General features: G+C 61.3%; 1 protein-coding gene across 3 annotated transcripts; it reads left to right on the top strand.

The window, feature by feature from the left end:
• Window positions 1-1,158: 1,158 nt before the first annotated feature.
• On the top strand, window positions 1,159-21,209 carry PDGFA (platelet derived growth factor subunit A). 3 transcript variants are annotated; one of them, XM_066342249.1, is made up of 8 exons: window positions 1,159-1,177; window positions 2,528-2,657; window positions 4,072-4,168; window positions 8,638-8,742; window positions 10,916-11,103; window positions 17,946-18,072; window positions 18,633-18,700; window positions 20,403-21,209. In XM_066342249.1, exons 2-7 carry the CDS (start codon window positions 2,595-2,597, stop codon window positions 18,686-18,688), a joined length of 636 nt encoding a protein of 211 aa, XP_066198346.1. In that variant the 5' UTR covers window positions 1,159-1,177; window positions 2,528-2,594; the 3' UTR covers window positions 18,689-18,700; window positions 20,403-21,209. The 3 variants fall into 3 exon arrangements, with proteins under 3 accessions (XP_066198346.1, XP_066198343.1, XP_066198345.1); XM_066342246.1 differs by lacking the exon at window positions 1,159-1,177 and adding an exon at window positions 1,250-1,638; XM_066342248.1 differs by lacking the exon at window positions 1,159-1,177 and adding an exon at window positions 1,692-2,128.
• The last annotated feature ends 420 nt before the right edge of the window (window positions 21,210-21,629 follow it).

Raw genomic sequence — 21,629 nt, forward strand, 5'->3', positions numbered from 1 at the left:
CAAACCCAGTACTTTAACCCCCAATAAATGTCCTTGGGTCTTCTTTGCCAGCAAGGAATCCGAGTCTCAGCCGGATGGTGCTCTCTCAGATACATAGGCGACAGCCCCCACCAGACTCCAGAGCCCTGGCAGTGGTGTCTGGCTGCCTTCCAGAAACTTCCAGTGGTCCCTCTCTGAACCAACGGAAGGTTCCACCTGGACAGACAAGTGGCTTTCCCGTGCTCCTAAACGTTTCCAAGTGTTCCCTGGTTCTGTTTCCGTCCTCCATCCTGAGCAACCTCCAGCCTACTTGCATGGGGGGGGGGGGGAGTGTAAGGAGTCCCAAAGCGTTGGGAAGCGGCAGGTGTGTGCAGAGGCCTGTGGAAGGGACCTGAACACTGACGGCTTCTGGGACCCGCAGTAAAAGTTCCCCACCCCCAAGTATCTGGAGATAGGTAAGCGCCCTGAAGCCCCTCTCCACTCGGCCTCTGAAATGCCAAGAACGGCCCAGCCCAGGATGAAAGACTGAGGGTGGGGACAGCCTTTGTCTGGTGGGGGCTTATGGGGTGGGGACTTGGGGGGCAGAATTCTCTGTTGCCCGCCCACCCACGAGGGGCACATCTCATAGTCTTCAGTGCCTCCGCTGTCTCACTTTCGGGTGGCTTGGCTGGGCACTACTCTAGCTCTGGTCTGGATATTCGCCCACCCTCTCGAGGGCGCACCCTGAGGCGACAGGGCCTGACCCCAGGGTCCTCTCCCACCTAGTCTAGGTGGGCAGAATCCACCCAGCCTGGGCGCACCCGCCCTTTTGTGGCAGGGAGCCGTCTAGCCATGCTCAGGCCTCCGGCTTGTCGCTGTTCCTGCCCCCCCCCCGCCCCCCGCATCGGGCTCCGTGTTGCGCCTCGGTGGGAGGTGGCGCTCTGTGCGTCCAGTAGATACGGCGCCCGAGGCTCACACTCCAGGGGTTCCTGACGGGCGGCTCCTCTTTTCCTTCCCTACCACCCCCTCGAGTTCCCGGCTCAGGCCGAGGCCCGGCCTTCCACGAGCGAGTGGGGACTTGGGGGACGCATGGTCCCAGGGTGGGGAGGAGGCACCCTGCAGCCCCTGGGCGTTCTACCATCTCGGGATGTGGGTGCAGGTTCCTCATTCAGACGCCCCAGGCATCGGATCGTGGGCGGGGGCGCGTGGCAGCCGCCAGGTGAGTGCCCCAGAAGCGCCACCAAACGCGCCCCACCTCTCACCATAGCCTCACTCCCCCTCCTTTTATGGAGAGGGGGAGGCAGGGGCCCTGGAGCCCAACCGTGGAAAGAGGCCCGAGCGCCGGGGCGGGGGGCGGGGGCCGGCCTGCTTTTGCCCTTTTTGGCGTCGCAGCTCTGGGCGCTGCCCTCTGCTGCCGCTGGGGCCCGAGAGGCGAGTCTGCTTCTGCGGCGGCCTCCTCCCCTCCCCGTCCGGTGCCGCAGGATTGCAGCTGGCTGGCACTGGAGGGTGGGCAAGCTCGAGGGAGGGGCGCGCGGAGCCCCGGCGGCTGTGCTCGGTGCCGGGCGCGAGGCTTGGATGGATTTCACTGCCTGCGTGAGCGCGTGTGTGTGCTCACTGCGGCGGCGGCAGCGGCAGCGGCCGGGCCCTGCCCGGCCCGTGCGGCCCCTGCGCGCTTCCGAGGTGCGGGTCCCGGGCCGAGAATCCGGGGGAGGCGATAGGGAGGGGGCGGGGGAGGGGCGCGGCGGCGGCGGCGCTATAACCCCCTCCCCGCTGCCGGCCGGCTCCACACGCGCGCCCCGAGGAGCCCGTACAACTCCGGCGAGCTGGGCCTGCCTTCGCCTGTTTCTTTGCTGGCGGCAGCAGCGGCGCCGGCTCGGTCCTGCGCCCGCCCTCAGGCCCGCGCGGCGAGGCCCCGGGCGGCCGCGGGTGCTGCCCCGCTCGGGCCGACGAAGGGCGGAGCACCGCGCCGGAGCCAAGCGCGAGCCGCGGAGGGGCTCACTCAAGCCGCCGGGCTGCGCCGTGCTGGGCCGCGCTGTGCCCGGCCTGGCGGCGGCGGTGGCGAGAGGAGGCCGGAGGCGAGCGCGGGGCCGGCGGTGGGCGCAAAGGGCCGCCTGCAGCCCGCAGGGAGAGCGCGAGCCCGAGGTCGAGGCCTGGCCGGGCGTCCAGACAGGTGATGGGTGGTGGTGGTGCGGCGGCGGCGGCTCCAGTCTCCCTCTGGGCTCCCTCTTGGGGCTGACGCCTGCAAACGTGCAGAATTACCGGCCAGGTCTCGCCTAAAGCCTGCGCCGGGGAGCGAGCGCGGCAGCGGCCAGCACCGGGAACGCACCAAGGAAGAGGCCCAGCCCCCGCCCTCCGCCCCTTCCGTCCCCACCCCCTACCCGGCGGCCCAGGAGGCTCCCGGCGCGACAGGCGCGGCAGGCGTGCACTCCCTGCTCCTCCTTCTCGCTGGCTCTGCCTGCCTCTGCACTCGTTGCTCGCGCCGGGCGCGCTCCACCGGCTCGCTGCTCTCCGCGCCACCCTCCTCCGGGCCGCGCTCCCTGAGGGATGGTACTGAATTTCGCCGCCACAGGAGCCCGGCTGGAGCGCCCGCCCCGCGGCATCGCCTCCTCGCCGAGCCGCCAGCGCCTCGGGACGCGATGAGGACCTGGGCTTGCCTGCTGCTCCTCGGCTGCGGATACCTCGCCCATGCCCTGGCCGAGGTAGGTGCCATTCCCGCGCCCCGTCCCTTCTCCGACTGCCCCGGCGCACGCCCCCTGCGGCCGCCCGCGGGCCGGGGCTCCCCTGGGCTCAGGCTCTGCAGACCGCATTTTGATTCCTGTTAGGGTGGTCGGTTTTTTATTTTATTTTTAATTTTCCCAACTGGGTTCTATTTTCTGCCATGCCTAAGTGTGTCTGGTGAGTTTCCAGCGTGTTGCGTCGCTCTGCTGAGGAGGGACGGAGTGGTGGCGAGGTGGACGAGTGGGGAGAAACTTCGGGGGGCGCGAGTTCCTCTCCAGGGAGGGAACCCGGGCGCGGTAGGTAATGCAGTATCCGGGTGCGGGGAGCGCGGAAGGGGGTGTGTGTGAGCCAGTGGAGCCCGGGGAGGGGGAAGAGCGGCCGGTAAACAGGTAGGGCCCCCCGCAGCCGGGGTGGGCAGCACGGAGCCGCAGCTCTCTAGGTACCTGGTCCCCAAGCCCGGCTCGGTGGCTGGGCCGGCGCAGCCCCGCCCGCCCGGGGCCTGCTTACAGGTGGCTCCCGCGCCCTCCCACCGCTGGCGTCCCCACGCCCTCCCCCACGGCGCCCCCCACCTCGTATCCCAAATCCCCGGGAGCTCGCTGTGATGAATGACTTTCTGCAACCCCCGTCGTCGTGGGAACTTAGTACTTGAGACCCTCTCCCCAGCGACCCCCGACTCTTTCTAAAAATCGGAAGGAGTAGGGAGAGGCCGAGTGGTGGTGAGGGTAGTCTTGGCAGGGACCCGGGAGCCGCGAGAGGTAGATATTTAACCCTCACATTCCTGCAGTCTCCTCCAGCCGCTGGCTGGATTTGGGGCGTCCTCGTCGGCGCTAGGGCCGCGGCTGGGCCGGAGCGGGGTGGGGCGAGTGTGGGTGTGTGTGCGCGCGCGCGTGTTTGTGAGACGGAGAGACCCTCTCCCCCGCAGGTTGGCCCGGGATTCCGGGGTGTGAAATTTAAGCCCCTGGCTAGATTAAAGTGTTAGGGCTGCCGTGACTTTCGTCGCCGATCCGTGACGCATTTCAACTTGATCTTTCTGGGCGTTGATTTCACTATTAAATCAGAAACTCCCCGGGCCCCTCGCTGCCCCCAGACCGCCTGTAACTGACACCCCGGGTGGAAGGACTGGAGTGGGCTTTTGTTTGAACATTTAAAGGTGGGGCGAGCTTTTCTTTGCAAAGGGCAGTCATGGATGAGGACGGATAATTTGGGGTCTCACTCAGCCCCACCCCCAGCCTCCGGCTTCAGGACCGGAACGCAGGTCCGGTGGCCTTGCGCGCGCGAGGTGCCCGCGTGGGGCAGAATGTGGGGGCCGCCTCCATCCGTGGACCACGTGCTTTGGGCGGGGGGCGCGAGCCGGTGGGGCCGGGCTGCGGGCTGACCGTGTGGCTCTGCTTGCAGGAGGCCGAGATCCCCCGCGAGGTAATTGAGAGGCTGGCGCACAGTCAGATCCACAGCATCCGGGACCTCCAGCGACTCCTGGAGATAGACTCCGTAGGTAAATCGCGTCCCTTCCCTCGCGCGCGGGGAGGGCGCGGGAGGGCGGGCGGGCAGGCGGTGAGTGCGCCCCGCGCCGCCTCCCGCGTTCGGGCCGGGCGCCGCGCAGGAGCGCACCGAAAGGTCAGAATCCAATCCCGGGCCATAAAAGCCCAGGCGGATGAGTCAGGAGTTTCTCTTCCAATCACCACTTTCTCTCCCAGCGGCGGCCGAGGGCTGCTCGCTCGCCCAGAGATTGTTTTTGCATTTAAGGAACATGCCGCGTGTGTCACAGAAAGTTCAGCTGCATAGAGGGCGCCGGCACCCCGGCCAGGTGTGCCTGCCTAGGGCCTACCCTCCAGCCAAGGAGGAGGGGCTGGAGCCGGCCCTGGGCGTAGAGTCCTGGAGGTGGGCGGGTGCTCCGGTCAGGGTCCCTCTACATCCCCAGAAGTTGCTCTGCTCTTGCCCGCGGCTGGGCCTTTCTGGTCGTTGGAGCCCGCGTCTTCTCCTTTTTCACGAGCCAATAAAACAGCGCGCCTTGGACACATCTGTTGTTTGGGGACTATTTCGGGGCTCACCCTCAGGCCCTGGAGCCCAGCCACTTTAGAAAAGTTTATTTGTGAAGCAGAGTGTAGAAGCTCTTCAGTGTCCGCTGCAGTTAGACTGGACCTGGGTTGGCAAAGGCCGCGGGGACCCGGTGTGGCTGGCGAAGGGGAGCCAGGGAGGGTGTTGGATGGTTTTGCTGGAGTGTGGACCAGAGACAACCCCTTTTAGGAGGAAGATAAGGATACTAACCCACGTGATTGTAGCGTGGGAACTCCAGTGTCAGTGTAAACTGGGGAAACAGCCTCAGAAAACTTTCTATTGACTAGTAGTTAGTTTAAAGAGGGCCCCAAAAGAAATGTGTCCATGGAAGGCCGCAGGAGCGGGTGGGAGAATCGGTGAAAAGATGTCTCATTGCAAACCTCTCTGGGAAAGGGATGGGGGTGGGGAATCAAGGGAAATCACCAGGTCTGGCCTTTTGGAAATTTGTACCTAATTATGGTGGTGGAGAGGCCTGAACTGTTTTCACTTCATGCCAAGACCGTCTTCCAGCGAGGCCGGCGGTTTCTGTAGTTTCTTGACCCAGGAAATCCTCCGGCTGATCCTTATCGGGACGGGGTAGAGTTTCAGTTGGAGATCAGAGCTGGGCCCCGGGGGGATTTTTATCTGCCCCTTGATGTGTAGCCCTGGGGAGAAGGATTTGCCTTTGCTGAGCCTGGAAAGCACTCACCCTCGTGCAGGTCCCTGTGGACTTGAGAAAGTGGGGAGACTGCCTCCCCGACGAGGTTCCAGGGCTTTTCCTCTGCCTCGCAGAGGTGAGGCCAGGGAAGAGCTGGGCCTTGGGACTGCACCGGGAAATGGGCCATTGACTTTCTGCTGGGACCATTCTCATTCTGGTCTCTGCAGCCCCGCCTCCCCCAACCCCCACCATTAATGCTGTTAGCAGGGCTTCTGGAGCTATGCTGATGGCATTCCTGAGCTGGGGGCTTCTGGGCCCAGGGACCCTTGGGGGTGGTGGTGAGGGGGGCGTCTAAACCAAAAAAGCCAGGATGCACCAGCCAGTTCTCAGCTGGTTTTAAATTGCCCCCCTCATAAAATCCCCAGGAGCTCCCCTCCCTCCCACCCCAGGAAGTGGGAGAGTGGCTCAACTGCCCCCAACCACCTGTCAGACTTTTTGGGATCAGGTGCCTTAGGCGACTTTGGGTGAGAACAGAGAGGAGGGCCTCTAGGATCTTCTGGCTCACTAACCTGCCCCTAGGGCGTCCTTTGTGACACACACTTCAAAGTATTTGTCCTGGTCCCCTTCCATGGAAACCAGAGAACACAGTCTCTGGCCTGACCGAAGGGGTTGCACCTGTTGCTTCTAGAGCTTGTCTGAGATGGGGGGGCGACCCCCAACCCCTGTACCCACCCAACGTGGAGGGCTGAACCGCAGCCGGCTGCTGGGGAAGGTTGTAAGCAGCCTTCTTCCAGGCCCTGGACTCCCCACCAGGTCCTGTCACAGCTGTGTCTGGGATCAGTGAGGAAGGGGCTGGCTGCGGAGGAGCCCAGTGTCACTCTGCTGCCTTTGTAACTCCAAGGGGGGCCCTTCCAGGTAGACCTGAGCGGGAGGCCAAAGCCCTGGAAGCTGCAAAGAGGCTTTTCAAAGAGTGGCTCCTCCCATGTAGGGGAGGAGCTTTGTGATGGGCATGTGGGACCCTGGACTCCTCCCAATGGGAGGGCTACATTCCCATTTCACAGGTGAGAAACTGAACTTGCAAGTCCTGGGAGGTGTGGCTGGAGCCCCTGAGGCACTGAATTCCCACACGAGGAGGCTGACTGGTCCTGAGCATTCCATCCCGAGGGCATGCGTGGAAGTGAAGGGGCGTTGATTTTCCACATACTGTGGAGTTTATGGAGTTTGTCCATTGTAATGAGAACAAACCCTTCAGCCCAGTGGCCGCGGGAGCTTCGTTCTCTGGGGCCTGGCCCAGTGCCCACGGGTCACTGAGTAACCGACACAGAAATATCCCATCTCAGGCCATTAACACTGCGCTAGGACTGAGGCTGGAGGACTTCTCCCCGTCCTGTTGTCACTGGCACGTCTGTGCGTAGAAGACAAAAGGAAACCTACTTGGTTAGCTGTCCCAGCGCTGTCCCAGGGCGTGCTCCACTGGCCTGCTCCTGTCAGTCACTGCCCGCTAGCGTGAATGAGACCGCTGGCCTGGCGCAGCCTGACTGGTTTGATGACCACCCATCTTGATGGGGCGGCAGGTGGGCTTGTTTGACCAGGAGCTCTTTTCTACTCTGCCTCTTGTCTCCAAAGCCGATTCAGATTTCAGCCGGTGAATGGGCTGGGAGGTCCCTTGTCGTCTGTTTATTAGGCAGAAGGAGGCCTGGGCAGGTGTGTGGGCTGAGCCTGGACGCGGGTCTGGCCAGTGTTTGTCCCTGCTTGTCCTCCTCTCTCCCTCCTGGGCTTCCGTGTCCTTGGACTTGGGTTGCAGAGCCCACAGCGCGCACGGGAGCACCCCGCCCCGGGGAAGCAGCCTACACCGGGCCGTAGTAAGGCCCGGGGGTGCGGGAGCCGTGTGGCTGAATTTTCTCTTGGCGCCGAGAACGCACCAGCTGCTCTTGGGTTTGGCGATAGCAAGGTGGTCACCACCAGGACGTGACTCATAAATGTCACTTTTTCGTGAAAAAGTGCTTCTTATAACAGCTGGTTGATGGGAAATTCTTCTTGCATGAGTAGTTCAGTTCTGATCTTATTTTGGGTCTCAAAAAAATAGTGGCAGGGGAACACTGAGTCATTTTAAGTGAAAAGTTGGGTTCCACTTCGACTTCAAAAAGAGTGCATATTTTGTCGTCTGCTCCTTAGGCATGGCGCTGGGTTTTCGTTTAGAATGAGTGGGCCCTCACTGCAGCCTCAGCGGCCCAGGCACCAGGCAGGGCCAGGTCACCGCTGGGGGGGGTGGAGTGGCAGATGGGGACCTTTGTGAGCTGCTGGAAATCCTGGCTGCTCAGGACCCCTTTGCCCTGGTATCTATTGGGGAGACCAGGATGGAGGGGGAGAAGTGGGAAAAGACCCCCCCCCCCCCGGGGTCTGGGGCAAAGGCGGGGTGAGGCAGGTGGCCCACCTTATCTGGGCGTGGCTAGTCTCAGTGGGCTGGGGTTGGCCAGATGGCAGGTGTCAGGACTGTTGTGTTCCTTCCACCCACCTTTACCTGGGGGCCCTGGAGGAGCAGAGGCTGAGACACCCGGGTCCCAGGTTCTGGGTCTGATCTTAGCTCGGGCCCACTGCTTTCTCTGTGGTCATGGCCCTGAGGCCCTGGGTGGCAAAGACCCTTCCTTCTTGCTCACCACCTGCTGCCTGTCCGTGGCCAGGACTCCGGGTCCCCGTCCTGCAGCTACTCTAAGTGGGAGGCCTCGCTTCCTGGTTGTGTTTCCCAGGGTCTCACCCTCGGAGTGGACTCACGTCAGGAACAGTGAGGTTTGGCTGGCAGCCAGCCTTCTGGCCTTGCTTCTGATGCTCGAGATTAGGACTCTGGGCCAAGGTTGGGTTAGTGAGGGGGGGGAGGGAGACCCAGGCACACGGGACGAGTCCACAGCCGCTGCCTCACTGGTCCTCACAGCCCCCTCTGAGGTGCCCTCTGGGAGGTGGGCCGGCCGGGAGCAGTGCGCCTATTGGCTCTGGGTCTCCTGGACCGGAAGGGCCGGCCTTGGGCTTCCCTGCATGGTTCAGCCCTCGCCCAGGCTTCCTTGGAGGAGGCACCGCGAGTCCGTGTTGACCCTGCGGAGGTTGGTGGGATGTTTTCAGCAGCTGGGAGTGTTTCACCCCCTGCTCATCTGGAGACTCCCCATGTAGGAGTGGAAGGTTTGGGGGAGCAAAGGTGGGGTTGAGCTGCAGGAAGTGCTGTGGACAGGCCTGGGGTGGGGGGCCAGCTGGTCACCGGTTCTTCTTTATGCCTTCAGGGGCCGAGGATGCTCTGGAGAGCAGCCTGAGAGCCCACGGGGGCCGCGCCGCCAAGCACGCCCCCGAGAAGCGCCCGGTGCCCGTTCGGAGGAAAAGAAGCATCGGTGAGCTGGGGGCCTGGGGGGTGGGCTGGAGAGAGGCCTCAGGGGAGCCTTTCCTCTTTCCTCCTGAAAACAAAGGCCCGGGCTGCTCAGGGGCTCCTCCCTCCTGCAGGGGTGTCTCTCCCTGCCCCAGCCTGGCCCTGCCGAGAGCCCCTGGAGAGGGAGCTGTCATAAATTCCTTAAGTGCCGGTCTTGTCGGGGCCTGCTCTCGAGGAGGCCTCGCTGTGGAAGACGTCGTGCTTCATTTCCAGGGAGCCCCGGAGCTGGGTGCAGCGTGCGGGCCCAGCGGGCTGCCTGCCTGCAGGGGCCCCTTCCTGTGCCCCTCCCTGTGTGGCTCCCAGGGCTCCACCTTGGCGCGGGCTAGGGGGGGTTGGCTCTTGTCCCTCTCACTGGGCCCAGGTCTGCTAGCTGGTGGGGTTCAGAGGGTGGGGGGCTCTACATCTTCTCTCCCGGGGACGCAGCCGCGGGTGTGGCTCACGCAGCCCCCTGCCGTCAGGGTGGGCCTGCTCACTGTGGCTGCTGCCCGTGGGTCCTGACTGCCACCTGGGGCAGGTGACTCCGGCCTGAGCAGATGTGTTTTGTAGCTCACACCTTTGAGCACCCTGTGTGGGTGAATGAATCCTGATGAAGGCAGTCAGGCCTCCCCGGGTGGTACTCACTGTTGTGACCGTACAGGTCATGTCCTTCAGACCAGTTGCGAAGAGTGGGTGCTCCAGTGAGGAAGTGTCCTTGAGCAAAGAAGGGGCTGGACCAAAGGCCTCTCCCTAGCTCCAGCCCCTGCTCCTCCTGGTCAGGTTCCCCAGGCCCCTGTCCCCTGGGGGCTGCTGGGAGTGCAGCCCCTTCCCTTGGTGGGACAGCCAGACAGCCAGCGTCCAGACTTCCCTGTCTGGTGGCTTGTTCTCGGGGCTCAGCATCCCCGCTGGGTCTCCTGGGGCCCCTGGGAGGTCTTCTCAGCCCTGTACGAGAAGGGGATGTACGTGACAGCTGACGTCCTCCCTGGCACTGAGGTGAAGACAGAGCGCCCAGGTCTTTCAGCTGCATCTTGGGCTCCTCTTGTCTGCAGAGGGCATGCCCCCTCCCTGCTGGCTGCTGGGCTTGTGCGAGCTCTGGTGTGTGTGTTGGGGTGGTGATGGGCCCTCCACGCCCAGGGGAGGCTCCTTCCAGCTCCAGCTCTGGGGTGCTGGGGCCCTGAGTGTGGCTGGGGCAGCAGCGTCTGGGTGGTGACAAACCTGCTGGTGGGGCTCCCTGGGCACGTGTCTGGGTGGCAGGGCCTCCTCCTGGTGGTCTGCTTTTTGGCTGGATGTCATCAGACAGTCACTACACAATGCCCAGCTGGGCCTGGAGGTCATGTGCCGGGGCCCAGGGGTGGGCTTCTCATCCGTCAGACCCGCCCTGGTGTTCATAAGGAGCTGATGGCTTTGGGCTGGACTGTTTGGCCTGCGCTAAGGAGCACAGAGCAGAGAAAGGCCTGTTCCTCCTTGGAGGGGCCCTCATGGCTGGTGGGTGGCCTCACGGTCACCTTTCAGGAGCAGGTCTCAGGCCTCGGGTGCTGGAGAAGTCCGGGCGTGGCTTGTACCATGTCCCTGGCCCACTTTGCAGGCTGGCTGTAACACTCCCGCCCCCAGGCCTCCTGTGGCTATTCCATTCATGTTGGAGCCACAGCAAACCGGCTGGGATGGTCCAGGGCAGCTTGGGCGTGAGCCCTGGGGGCAGTGACCAGTTCCTGTGTGCGTTGGACCCCACCTGGAGTGGGGCCTGGCCCTGGGAACTCAGCGGCATGCTGGGCGGTGTCCTGTTGGTCTTCCCAGCTGTCTTGGTGTCCCGGCCTCAGTTTCCCTGCTTGTCCGCATCTCCACCGGCCCCGTAGCCTGTCTGCCTCTGTCCACGCTCCCTACCACCGTGGGTCCACGGGGCCTCCCTCCTGTCTTGGCCCCAGCGTTGCACGGTCCACTTTGCCAGCTGCATTTTTCCCCGGGGGTTCCCCACTGGGCCCCCATGCTCCTCATCCCTGAGCAGACAATTCAGCGACACCCTGGGGGGGCGGGGCTGCGTGACACAGGTCAGCTGGAGGCAGCAGCAGACCCGGCCCTCCAGCTGCTGTGGCCCCGGGCAGGGGTGGGGTGTTTCAGTGGGTAAGGAAGTGGCCTCCATGCTCACTGAGGCTCTTCCTCTGCAGAGGAAGCCGTCCCTGCCGTCTGCAAGACAAGGACAGTCATTTACGAGATACCTCGGAGCCAGGTGGACCCCACCTCTGCCAACTTTTTGATCTGGCCGCCGTGCGTGGAGGTGAAGCGTTGCACCGGCTGCTGCAACACCAGCAGCGTCAAGTGCCAACCGTCCCGCGTGCACCACCGCAGTGTCAAGGTGAGCTGCCCCGGGGAGCCAGGTGTCCGAGCCTGCAGGCGGTGCGGGGTATGGGTGCAGTGAGAGCAGGCCCGTGGGTTTGGCATGGGCATCCCGGTTCCCCCTGCACCATGCAGCCCTCTCGAAGGAAAGAAAACATCTTTCTCGCAGCACCTTGGTGGGGAGTCGGGGTCCCCTCAGCCTGTGTGGCCCCCAGGCCTCTCCCTGGGACACGGGAGACAGGAAGGGGGTGCTGGTGTGGGCCGTGGACGCGGGGCCTGTAAGTCGGGGAGGGTACCCCTCATCCATTTGGACGTATGTGTTGTTGGCGTGTTTCTCTCTAGGAGGGTCTTTCTGGGGGTGCTGAGAAGCCAAGCCCCTCCCCCTTTTTCCAGGGGGGACTGGTGGCTGGAGCTGACCACACTCACCACCACGGGTACTCACGGGAGCCTGGGCCCTCCTCTTCCTCAGTCGGGGGCTGGCCATGGTGACCTCCAGGGCAGCTCAGCAGGGGACGCAGGAAGGTCTCGTAGGAGCTCCTTGTCCTCCTGCCTGAGTCCTTCGGGGAAAATTCTGCTTCTTCAGGTCACTCTGGGCAGCCAAACTGGGGTTGGCTTTTGGCCCAGTGGCTGGAAGCTCAGGCCAGGGCCTGGGTGCCCTCCCCATCCCGGCCTGATTTGCCTCATCTGTGGAATGGGTCTGAAGCGTGGCAACTGGGTGTCTGGGCTGTGGAACTCCCCAGAGAGCCTTCCTGTTTGCTGGGAGGCTTTCTGTATCTGGACGTCAGTTTCTGCCTGGCCCTAAGAAGGGCAGGGTTGGGTTGGAGGGAGGCTTTGGGGCGTCTCCTGGCCTCTCGGAACTGAGGCTGAGGCTGGAGAGGCCAGCAGCTACCCGTCTCAGCTCTGGGTGGGTTAGAACCCTGGGGGGCGGGCCCACCCTCCCCGCTGAGCCTCACTGGCAAACGGGCCCATTGTCCTGGATTGAAGATGTCAGCCTGGGCGTGCATTAGAACCTCGTCCTTGACTACACGTCATTGTAAATCCTCGGTGCCACCACCAGCCCAGCCCCTCGATGTCGGCCTTGGCCTCTGCATGAGGCACCGGGAGAAAACTTTCTTGGTGAAGGACCACGTAGCCGGCGGGCCACTTGTCTCATGAGAAGGCCCTTTAGACCCATCACTGGGACGGACTTGACCGTGGGGACGTGGTCTCTGCCCTGCCTGGGAGCTGAGTCGGCACATTCCACGGCCTATTGCCCCAGGCCCTGCCCAGCCGTCAGCGGGCAGGGTGCTCCCCACACCGAGTCTGCATCTTGCACTGGCCCTGCTTGCGAGGCCTCCACTCTATGGCCAGCTTCTGCCCCTTGGGGTCTTGTTGTCCTCGTGTGGAGTATGTTGGGGGTCTTATTAGCCCCAAGAATCTGGGTACCAGAGGCCTTTTTCTCAAGGGCACAGGCACAGGGCTGCTCAAGAGGGGGTGCCCCTGTGTATGAACCTAGGGGCATCTGGATGGGGGACCAGAGGTCCTGGGTCCCGGAATGAGTCGACTCCAGCCTCCCCGGGCGCCTCTGTTCCCAGTCTTGCTTCTCGTGGTGTGAAGCTGGGGACCGTCTGGTGCTGGGATGGGCAGCGCTCTGTGTCTGCTGGCCTCCCTGGGCAGGTGGGAGAGAGTTCCTAGCCGCACGGTGGGTGGGCGGGCAGGGCCCCTTTGGGAAGGGTGTACTCTGTCTGGGGCGCAGGCCCACCGACTCAGCATGGGCATTCTCCTGTCCAGATGGGGTCGTGGTCAGCCCAAGAGGGGACAGAGGGGCTTCATCCTGCATCTGCAGACCAGGCAGCCCGGCCCCCTGCCTGTGCCCCACCCTGCTCAGCCTCCGCGCCCGCTCTCCCCTGCCCGCCCGTCCGAGGGTTGGCAGGAAAACATCCGGCCCCAGACACTGGGGTTCTGGCAGAAAGGGGACAAAAGGTCAGTGGGAACAGGAGGCCCATTGTGGAGGCCGCTCTGGCCCCTCCAGGAGGCTGTTCCCGCTCCATTTGGGGTTGAGGCAGAGCAGGCCAGACACAGCGCCTGGGTGCTGGGTGCCGGGCAGGTGGGGGTCTGGCCAGAGATGGCACCTGCCTGGTTGTCTGGCCTTCTGATTCATAAAGGCGTCTTCTGGAAGGAGGTAACAGGCTGGGCATGGCCACCCCACTGAAGCCCAGGAGGTGAACTGTCCAGTGTGAGCTTGGCTAAAGGCTGCCCGGTGGCCTCCAGGCCCTGTGTGTCTGGACATGCTGGGGTCCATGGCCAGCCCCTCACCTTCATCTCCATGATGTCGCAGGTGTGGGGCCTGGGGCAGAGCTCACCTGTCTTCTGGGACCTGCCCTCTCCCCCCGTGGCAGCTGGATGGGGGCATCTGGAGGCAGGGCTCCCAGCACCGCACAGGCCCCCCAGGGTGGCCAGGGCATAGCTCCCAGCAGTGGTGGGCTGGGGTTGCTGTGGTCAGCACTTGCTGTCCGCTCCCTGACTGGCCTCTCTGAGTAGCATACCCTTTCCTGGCCCCCCAGTATGAGCTGACAGCAAGACCCTGCCAGCATCTGACCCTGTCCCCCAGGCCCAAGCCTCAGGGCTAGGACGGTGGTGTCCCCCTGTGGCGTCCCCCTGTGGCGTCCCCCTGTGGCGTCCCCCTGTGGCTCAGTGCAGATGGCCCTCTGAGGTCAGGGTGAAGGAGCCACTGTGAGCACCGTGTCCCATGTGAGAAGCCACAGGATGCTGCAGGCTTGAAGTCCATCAGAGAATGGATCCGAGAAGTCCCCAGGTTTCTAGAAGCTAGGATCCAGCTCTGCCTTGCTAGACTTTGGAAAGACAGGTTCGCCGTGTCCCCCTGGGGTGCCCGGGACGGTCTCTGCGTCCTGTGGATGGAGTTAGGGGGCACTTTGGGACCCATGGCTGTGGGGGGTCTAGTTTAGGGCCTGCATGGGACCGCTGGAGCTCTGGGAGTTACGTGAGAGCGTCCCTGCCCAGCCCTGGTGCGTGTCCCTCCTTGGTGCGTGTCCCTCCCTGGTGGGTGAGAATGTCCAGGGCTGCCTGGGGAGAGCCCTGGGGTTCAGGGAGGCCAGCACCTTGGGCTTTGGGGAGCTAGACACGGCCCCAGAGGTACCACTCCTCAGGCTTCAGGCTCAAGAGCCTTGGGTCACAATTCTCAGGGACACGTTGTCCTCTAGCTAGACGAGAGTCTGTCAAACCAGGGGAGGTCTGTCCGCCTGCCCTTGGGGGTTGGCTTTAGTTCCAGATGGCTGTGAGGCCAGGGAGGGGACACACAGGAATGCCGTGTCGGGGACAGCGGGCTCGGGAGCAGGCGCACCCAGGGGACAGGGCTGCTCGACTGAGGAGGTCCCTGGTCAAGGACAAGCTCAGAGCCTCTGCTCTCTCCATGTCCGGGCCTCCTCCCACCGAAAGAGGAAGGCTTGTCTGCTGCCTCAGTTTCCTCATCTGTAAAGTGGGCGCTCTTGAGCCCTCACAGGGTGGCTGTGAGCCTTCCAGTGACTCACACAGGGTGTTCTTGGTGCTGCTGTTCATTGTGGTTGATGTTGTGCCTTGACTCTGGGCGGTCAGGATGCCTGGTGGTGTCCCCTGAGGGGCGTGGCTCTCCCCAGCCCTCCTGGGGGTGCCTGCCCCAGGGCAGCCCAGCCTGGGGTGCTGGTGAGGGGTGAGCACTCAAGCCTCCTGCGCTCGGTGCCCCCTGTCTAGAGGGGGTATGTCACTGCTGGGTTCTCGGGTGCACTGGCCTATGGGTCATGCAATGGTCCCCTAGTAGTGGGGACTTGGAATGTGTTTCCTAAGGTGCAGCCTGGGCACCAGGATGCAAACGGGGGAAGGGAGGGACCTGGGGACCTGCTTGGGCTCCGTGTGGGTCTGGGGGCCAAGGTTACGTCTCATTCTCTGGACCTGGCTAGTGTGGAGGATGCTTCTGAGAACTTAATGTTCACAGCACGTTCTTGTGGGAAAAATGTAGTCTTTTTCTGCTTAGACAGAGGTGCCGGACGTCCTGGAATCCTTGCAAACCCAGAAGTAGGTGCCTTGTAAATCGCTGTTTGTTTTTCTTTGATAAAAATGGGTCATCTGAAGAGAGGGGGTTTCCGGCCTGAAGTGGCCAGTGTTGTGTGCGCTTTGCCAAGGGGGGCAAGCAGGAGGTGTTTCTGGAGTGCCCCCCCCCACAGTGGAGAACTCCTTGCCCCCCTCTGCTGGGGAGGAAGCTGGATGAGACCTGGGGACCCAGAGCAAGACAACTGCCCACCTCCTGTGTCCCCAGCAGAGGCCAAGGGGGGTAAGAAGGCATCTGTGGAGGGGGGTACATGGTTGCTCAGAGCCAGGAGCCACGGCAGGGTGTGGTGCTGGCCTCTGGGTCCCCCCTGTTTGTGTCCTAGGGGACAGAAGTGGGTGGGGAACTGGGGCCCCCCTGTTATCACCTGGGCCAGTGGTCGGCAGACTCATTAGTCAACAGGGCCAAATATCAACAGTACAACGATTGAAATTTCTTTTGAGAGCCCAAATTTTTAAGCTTTATAGGTAGGTACATTCCTTATCGAGGTAGCACCCGCACGTGGTATTTTGTGGAAGAGCCACACTCAAGGGACCAGAGAGCCGCATGTGGCTCACGAGCCGCAATTTGCCAACCAGGGACCGAGGCAGACTTGTTCCTAATTTGAGGAGAGCCAGCAGGGCTCCTGGGGTGCAGGCTGGTGCTCTGCCCCCTCGGGACAGTGCCCTCACGGGCCCCCTCCCGCCCTTGGCGTAGCAGGCTGACCTCTCCAGAGACCTGGAGCCTGTGGTGATTTCAGTAAGGGGGGCCCTGTGTGAACATGTGGTTCGGCCCAGTCCCACATTTCAGGTACTTCTACACGAGTGACCTAGTTTATCCCTCACCATGGACCATGCTCCCATTTTGCAGATGGGAAGGCGGAGGCTCTGCCCAGGGAGCCTGTGGACTCCTCTCTCGGGCTCGGCCCCTGGGGAAAGGGCAGGTGGATGGGTGGCCATGTCCCAGGCTCTCGAGGCTGCCTCCTCTTCATTCTCAATTCAGGAAACCTCTCAGGCCTGACCCCAAACCTGGCCTAGCTGCTGACACCCAAACCCATCTCCCCTCCCTAGCTTGTCCTCAGCTGCAGCATTTACACGTGAGGCTGAGCATTGCGAGCCATTCAACACCACCCACGGCTGGGCGCCCAGCACCCTGTGCGTGGAGGGTTACCTTGCTGTGGCAGAGTGGCCACGAGGGTTAACTTGCTGTGGCAGGGTGGCCACGGGGGTTACCTTGCTGTGGCAGAGTGGCCACGGGGGTTAACTTGCTGTGGCAGGGTGGCCACGAGGGTTAACTTGCTGTGGCAGGGTGGCCACGAGGGTTAACTTGCTGTGGCAGGGTGGCCACGAGGGCTAACTTGCTCTGGACAAGCCTTGGCCCAGCTCGTCTGGGGTGGACCCTGGTTGCCAGGTGTAGGGCTGACCCCACTTTCCTGGGGTTCTCTGGCTTCTGGACTCCAGGCCTTTGCAGAGGAGCCTGGGGAAGGTCCCCATCCTTCTCGTCCCCTTCCCAACTGTCCCAGGTTGGGGTCTTCTGTCCTGGGCCTCCTGCCAGCAGCCTGGATTATAATCTGTGGGCTCTGCTCCCTTTCTGCCTCAGTTTCCCCAGGTGAACAGGGAGGGGATAGAGTGGGTACCCTGAGGGGTGGGCACAGAGGGCATGTCTACTGTCTGCCTGGCTCCCTGTGTGGGGTCCTGGGACCAGCAGAGAGGCTGCAGTGGTTCCTGTTGGAGATCAGGGGCCTTTGGGGATGGGAGCCCATGGGGTGCAGGGAGCAGCTGGGAAAGTCATGTCTCCAGTGTCTGTCACCTGTGTCCTCACCCATAATCTGGGCAGAAGTAAGGAGTCAGCACCTGGCCATGCTCATTGGTTGTGCTTTAAGTCTGCGGAGCCAGGTGTGTGTGTGTGTGTGTGCGTGTGTGTGCGTGTGTGTGTGTGTATGTGTGTGTGTGAATGAGGTCCCAGGATGGGGGTGTGTGCCTTGTGCGTGTGAGGCTGACTTTCTGTGATCGGGCACATGTGCATGTATGTATGTGCCCGTGTGGAGGGTGGAGCTGCCTTCCCAGGACACACAGCCAGTTCCCTGGGGTCCGCCCACTTCTTGACTGCCTAGACTTGTGCCTTGGGGCCCTTTCCTCCTGCAGCTCCTTGAGAAGGGGTGAGGCCCGCCATGTGGTTCTGTGCGCAGAGTGCTGGGCTGGCGAGGCCCACGGACGGGCAGTGGTGGCTCTGCTCACATTTCCTCCAAGTTCATGGAGACCTGTGGCCTGGCGGCCATCTACGGGCCTCACACCTGGGACTGAGGCTGTGGCTGGCCTGGCCCAGCTGCCGGAGGGGAGGGGAGGGGCCCTCGTGGGCCCGGTGAGGTGCCCTGGAGCCCTTAGAATCCTGGTCTGGAGCCAGTCTCATCCAGACCCCTGTTCGGACGTCCTGGGGATGCGCTAGTTCCTCCTGGGGCTGTGGGCAGGAGGGAGGGTGACGCCTGGGCACTGAGCACACTTGGCAGCCTTGCCCCATGCCTCGGCTGGGGCTTTCCTCCTGTAGTACACGTTGGGGAACATAGCCGGATGCCCCCAAAACACAGAATCAAACACCTCCCCCAACCCCGCTCCCAGCATGTCCCTCGGACTCGGACGGTGGGTTTACGTTAAGGTAAAATGGAACCAGACCACTAATGCTTCCTGTAGCCTGTTTTTCGCTGGGCACCCTGCCTTTCCACCAGAAGAGGTCAGAGGTGGGAGGTCGGGCTTCCTCCTGGCCTGGTGGGGTGAGGTCTTCATGGCTGGGTCTGTTGTCTCTGGCAGGTGGCCAAGGTGGAGTACATCAGGAAGAAGCCAAAGTTAAAAGAAGTCCAGGTGAGGCTGGAGGAGCACCTGGAGTGCACGTGCATGCCCAGCAGCCCGAACCCGGACTACCGAGAAGAGGAGACAGGTGAGCTGCCGTGTTCTCGTCACCAGTGTCCCGGTTCATGCACAAGGCTCCCCAGCCTGGCTCCTGGGGTCGAAGTGATGAAGGGGGCTTGGTGGGCGGTGGTATCTGGAGCTCTGTGAGGTCAGTGAGCCACTTGGCAACCTGGGGACTACCTGCTGGGGCAAATTCTGCCTCCTGTGGGCACTGGCGGGGAGGGGGACCCTGCTGTGTGGCTCTGGAAGGAGGTTCAGGCTGGAGTGAGGAGGGGCAGGCATGCATTTTTAACTTTCTTGCCCTGGTTGGTTGTCCAGTTGGGGTAATTAGAGCCAACATGTTGTGGGAAGGCGGGTGCTGGACATCTGGCCACTATTGTCGGTGGGGTCACTGCCTCCCCCTGCGGACAGACTGCCCAGAGGCAGAGTGGCATGGGGACGGCCCGAGGGGACAGGAAGTGTCCGTGCCAACACTAATGGAGTTAGTTTTCTTCCAGGAAGACAGGCAGCCCAGGTGTGTGTGGTGTCAGGGGCTGCCTGACTGCCCTCTCCTAGGCCTGCTCACCCTCCCTGCCCTTCTGTTAACAGGAAGGCGTAGGGAGTCAGGTAAAAAGCGGAAAAGAAAAAGGTTAAAACCCATCTAACCAGCCAACCAGGTAGGAGCCGTTGCTGGATGTGCCACGGCCCGCGTGGGGAGGTGTGATGACTGATCACAGGGCGAATCACCAGGCGAGGACGCGGCGTGATTGGTCTTGATTGCTCTGGAGCTTCTGGTGTCCGGCTGGGCTGTGGGGCTCCTGCTCCCGTTCCCCACTCCCCCCTCCCGCCCCACAGAAGCCTGACCCAGGCCCTTCCTCCCCCCCCAGGCCCTGCTCTGGCTTTGGTTTTCTCATTGATTTGGGGACAGAGGTGTCCTGTGAGTGGGAGTGATTGGGGTTTCCTGAGCAGCAGTGGGGGCAGCGTGGGCAGACTGCCCTTCCCATCGACAGATGAAAAAACTGAGGCGTGTAGAGATTGCAGTTCAGGGTTCTCAAGGCTGAGTAGGTCCTGTCTGGAATGCTGGGTGAACCTAGAGAGCCATGGACATAGGTGGACACTCATGACTCACGTGAAGACAGGGAGACCAGAGCAAGTGGGGCCGTCTCGGGGTCACCAGGGGCCCTCTTCCGTCTAGGTCTGGTGCTGTCCATCCTCAGAGGTGCCTCATGGCCCCAACTGGCTGCTAACGCTCCAGAAATCACATTCATACTCCAGGCTGTCAGGAAGAACAAGGTGGGAAGAAGGGTCGAACAACCCTTAGAGTCATCCCACCCAGGGACTTTCACTTCGATCGCACTGGCCTTCCCTCAGCTGCAGGGAGGCCTGGGAAGTGCAGTCTTTGAGAGAGGTGTACAGCTTCCCAGAAGGAAATGGGATGTGAGCAGCCAGTCAGCATGGGGGAGGCTGTCTCAAGCCTTCCTGGTCCTTGGTGTTGGCCTCTGTGGCTCTGGAGAGCCTGGTGCTTGCCTCTGGGCACATGGGAACCCATGGCATCCAAAACAAATAGTGGTGAGAGGAATTCTGAGAGACAGGTGTCTGAGAGCCCGGGTTGCTGTTGGCAGTGTGACTGCGGGAAGCTGCCAGGTCAGGAGTTTCCGGGGCCTGTGGGTTAGGTGCATTCGTGAGGGTACTCTAGCCCAAGGGTGTGGTGTGGAGGTGGCTTTGTGCCATCTGTGCGTGTAGTCTATAGACCACTGGGCTCTGGGCTCTGTGGATCAGCTGATGGCAGAGACCCCAATGTGAGAGGCACATATCCCTGCTCTCCTGGGTCCTGCTCACATTCAGTCTCTGGGCATGTGAGTGGTACAAGTTTTAGAATGACTAGCGGATGGGTGACGCGGGATCAGGGTGAGCTGCTCTCAGTTCTGAGCTCCGCGTAGGTCTGCCTGGTCACAGAGACGACTCCTGTCTGGCTGGTGGTATCCATCCTTAGGGTTGTCTCATGGCCCAGTGTGGCTGCCCGAGCTCCAGAAATCACGTCAAGCCCTAGGCTGGAAGAAAGAGAAAGGTGAGGAGAAAGAAAAAGGAGCCTTTCTGGGCTTCAGTTTCCCCTGGGCATAAAGTGGGAGAAGGGGCTTCCTCTCAAGCCTGCTTTCTGGTGAGATTCTGAGCTCTTACAGAAAGGGTAACGAGCCACCTGTAGTTTGAGAAATTTTACAAAAACTTCAGATCCTAAGATTTGCCGCGGTGCGCGCGTGTGTCTGTGTGTGCGCACATGTGTGTGTGCGTGCACGCACCCTTGATTGGGTTGAACACTCACTTGGAGTGCGTGTGCCCGTGGTCCTGCTTCTCAGTGTCTGTCTCTCCCTCTCCCTGCAGATGTGAGGTGAGGATAAGCTAGCAGCCCTTTCCCGGGACATGGATGTACATGGCGTGTTACATTCCTGAACCTACTATGTACGGTGCTTATTGCCAGCGTGTGGTCTTTGTTCTCCTCCGTGAAAAACTGTCTCCGCACGCACTCTGGAGAACAAAGAGACAGTATATACATTTGTTTAATGTGACATCAAAGCAAGTATTGTAGCACTCAGTGAGACAATAAGAAGCTTCCTTGTCAAAAAAAAAGAGAGAGAAAGAGAGAGAGCGAGCAAACAAAATCACAGAACATGACGAACAGAACTGACTCACAGAAATACCTAACAGTCGCGGGAACAGAGGCGCGCCCGGTGGGGTGGAAGCGACAGACAGCTCGGCGGATGGATCTTTGTCCGGCGGATGGATCTTTGTCCGGCGTGGTCACAGGTGCTTTTGCCGAGGACACGGGCGGAGCCGGCTCTTCCTGGGAGACTGAACAGGTGCCACAGGGACACGCAGGAGCCGGAGCGTCTTGGGAACGCCACGGGGACTTTAGAAGCCACATCTCCTTGCTGTAGTGTTTAAGTCTATACAGAACCTTCCTAAGAGCCTTAAGTGGGATTTTTTTTTACACCATAAAGTGATTATTAAGCTTTCCTTTTTACTCTTTGCCTAGCTTTTTTTTTTTTTTTTTTTTTTTTAAATTATCTCTTGGATGACATTGACTCCGATAACACCAGGCTGCTGTAATAGGACAGTGAGGTGGTGTTCTTTCTAGCAGGATGCAAACGAATGAGCTGTATTAAAATAAACATGGTATATCCACTTATGCATCATTTCCTAAGTGTTTCCGGCTCACGTGTTCCTCCCTTGCTCCCCTCTTATTTTGCCTCTTAATTTAAGCCATTTTCGAGAGAATAATGCGTGAACCAATCAACTGCCATCTGTCTCCTGTCCCCCAGCGGTTCAGTGGCCGGTGGCCACAGCGTGGCTGTGAGAGGTGGCTCCCGGTCGCTGCCCTGTGTTTGGCCAACCTAAACTCTTTATTTTTGGTAAGATGTTACGCTTTACATGTACTCAAGAGAAAAATGTGTGTGTTGTTTTTTTGTTTTTGTTCTGTAAAGGTGAAGTTTGTATTTTTATCTAATATTACCAGTTTTATATACCTGAGAGCCTGCTATGTTTTTTTTTTTTTTTTTTAATCAAAAGGGAAAAAAAACCCACCAACAAAACCCATATGCTCGAAACACA

Source organism: Saccopteryx leptura, chromosome 6 (assembly GCF_036850995.1).
Source record: "Saccopteryx leptura isolate mSacLep1 chromosome 6, mSacLep1_pri_phased_curated, whole genome shotgun sequence".
In the NCBI taxonomy this organism is placed as follows: Eukaryota; Metazoa; Chordata; class Mammalia; order Chiroptera; family Emballonuridae; genus Saccopteryx; species Saccopteryx leptura.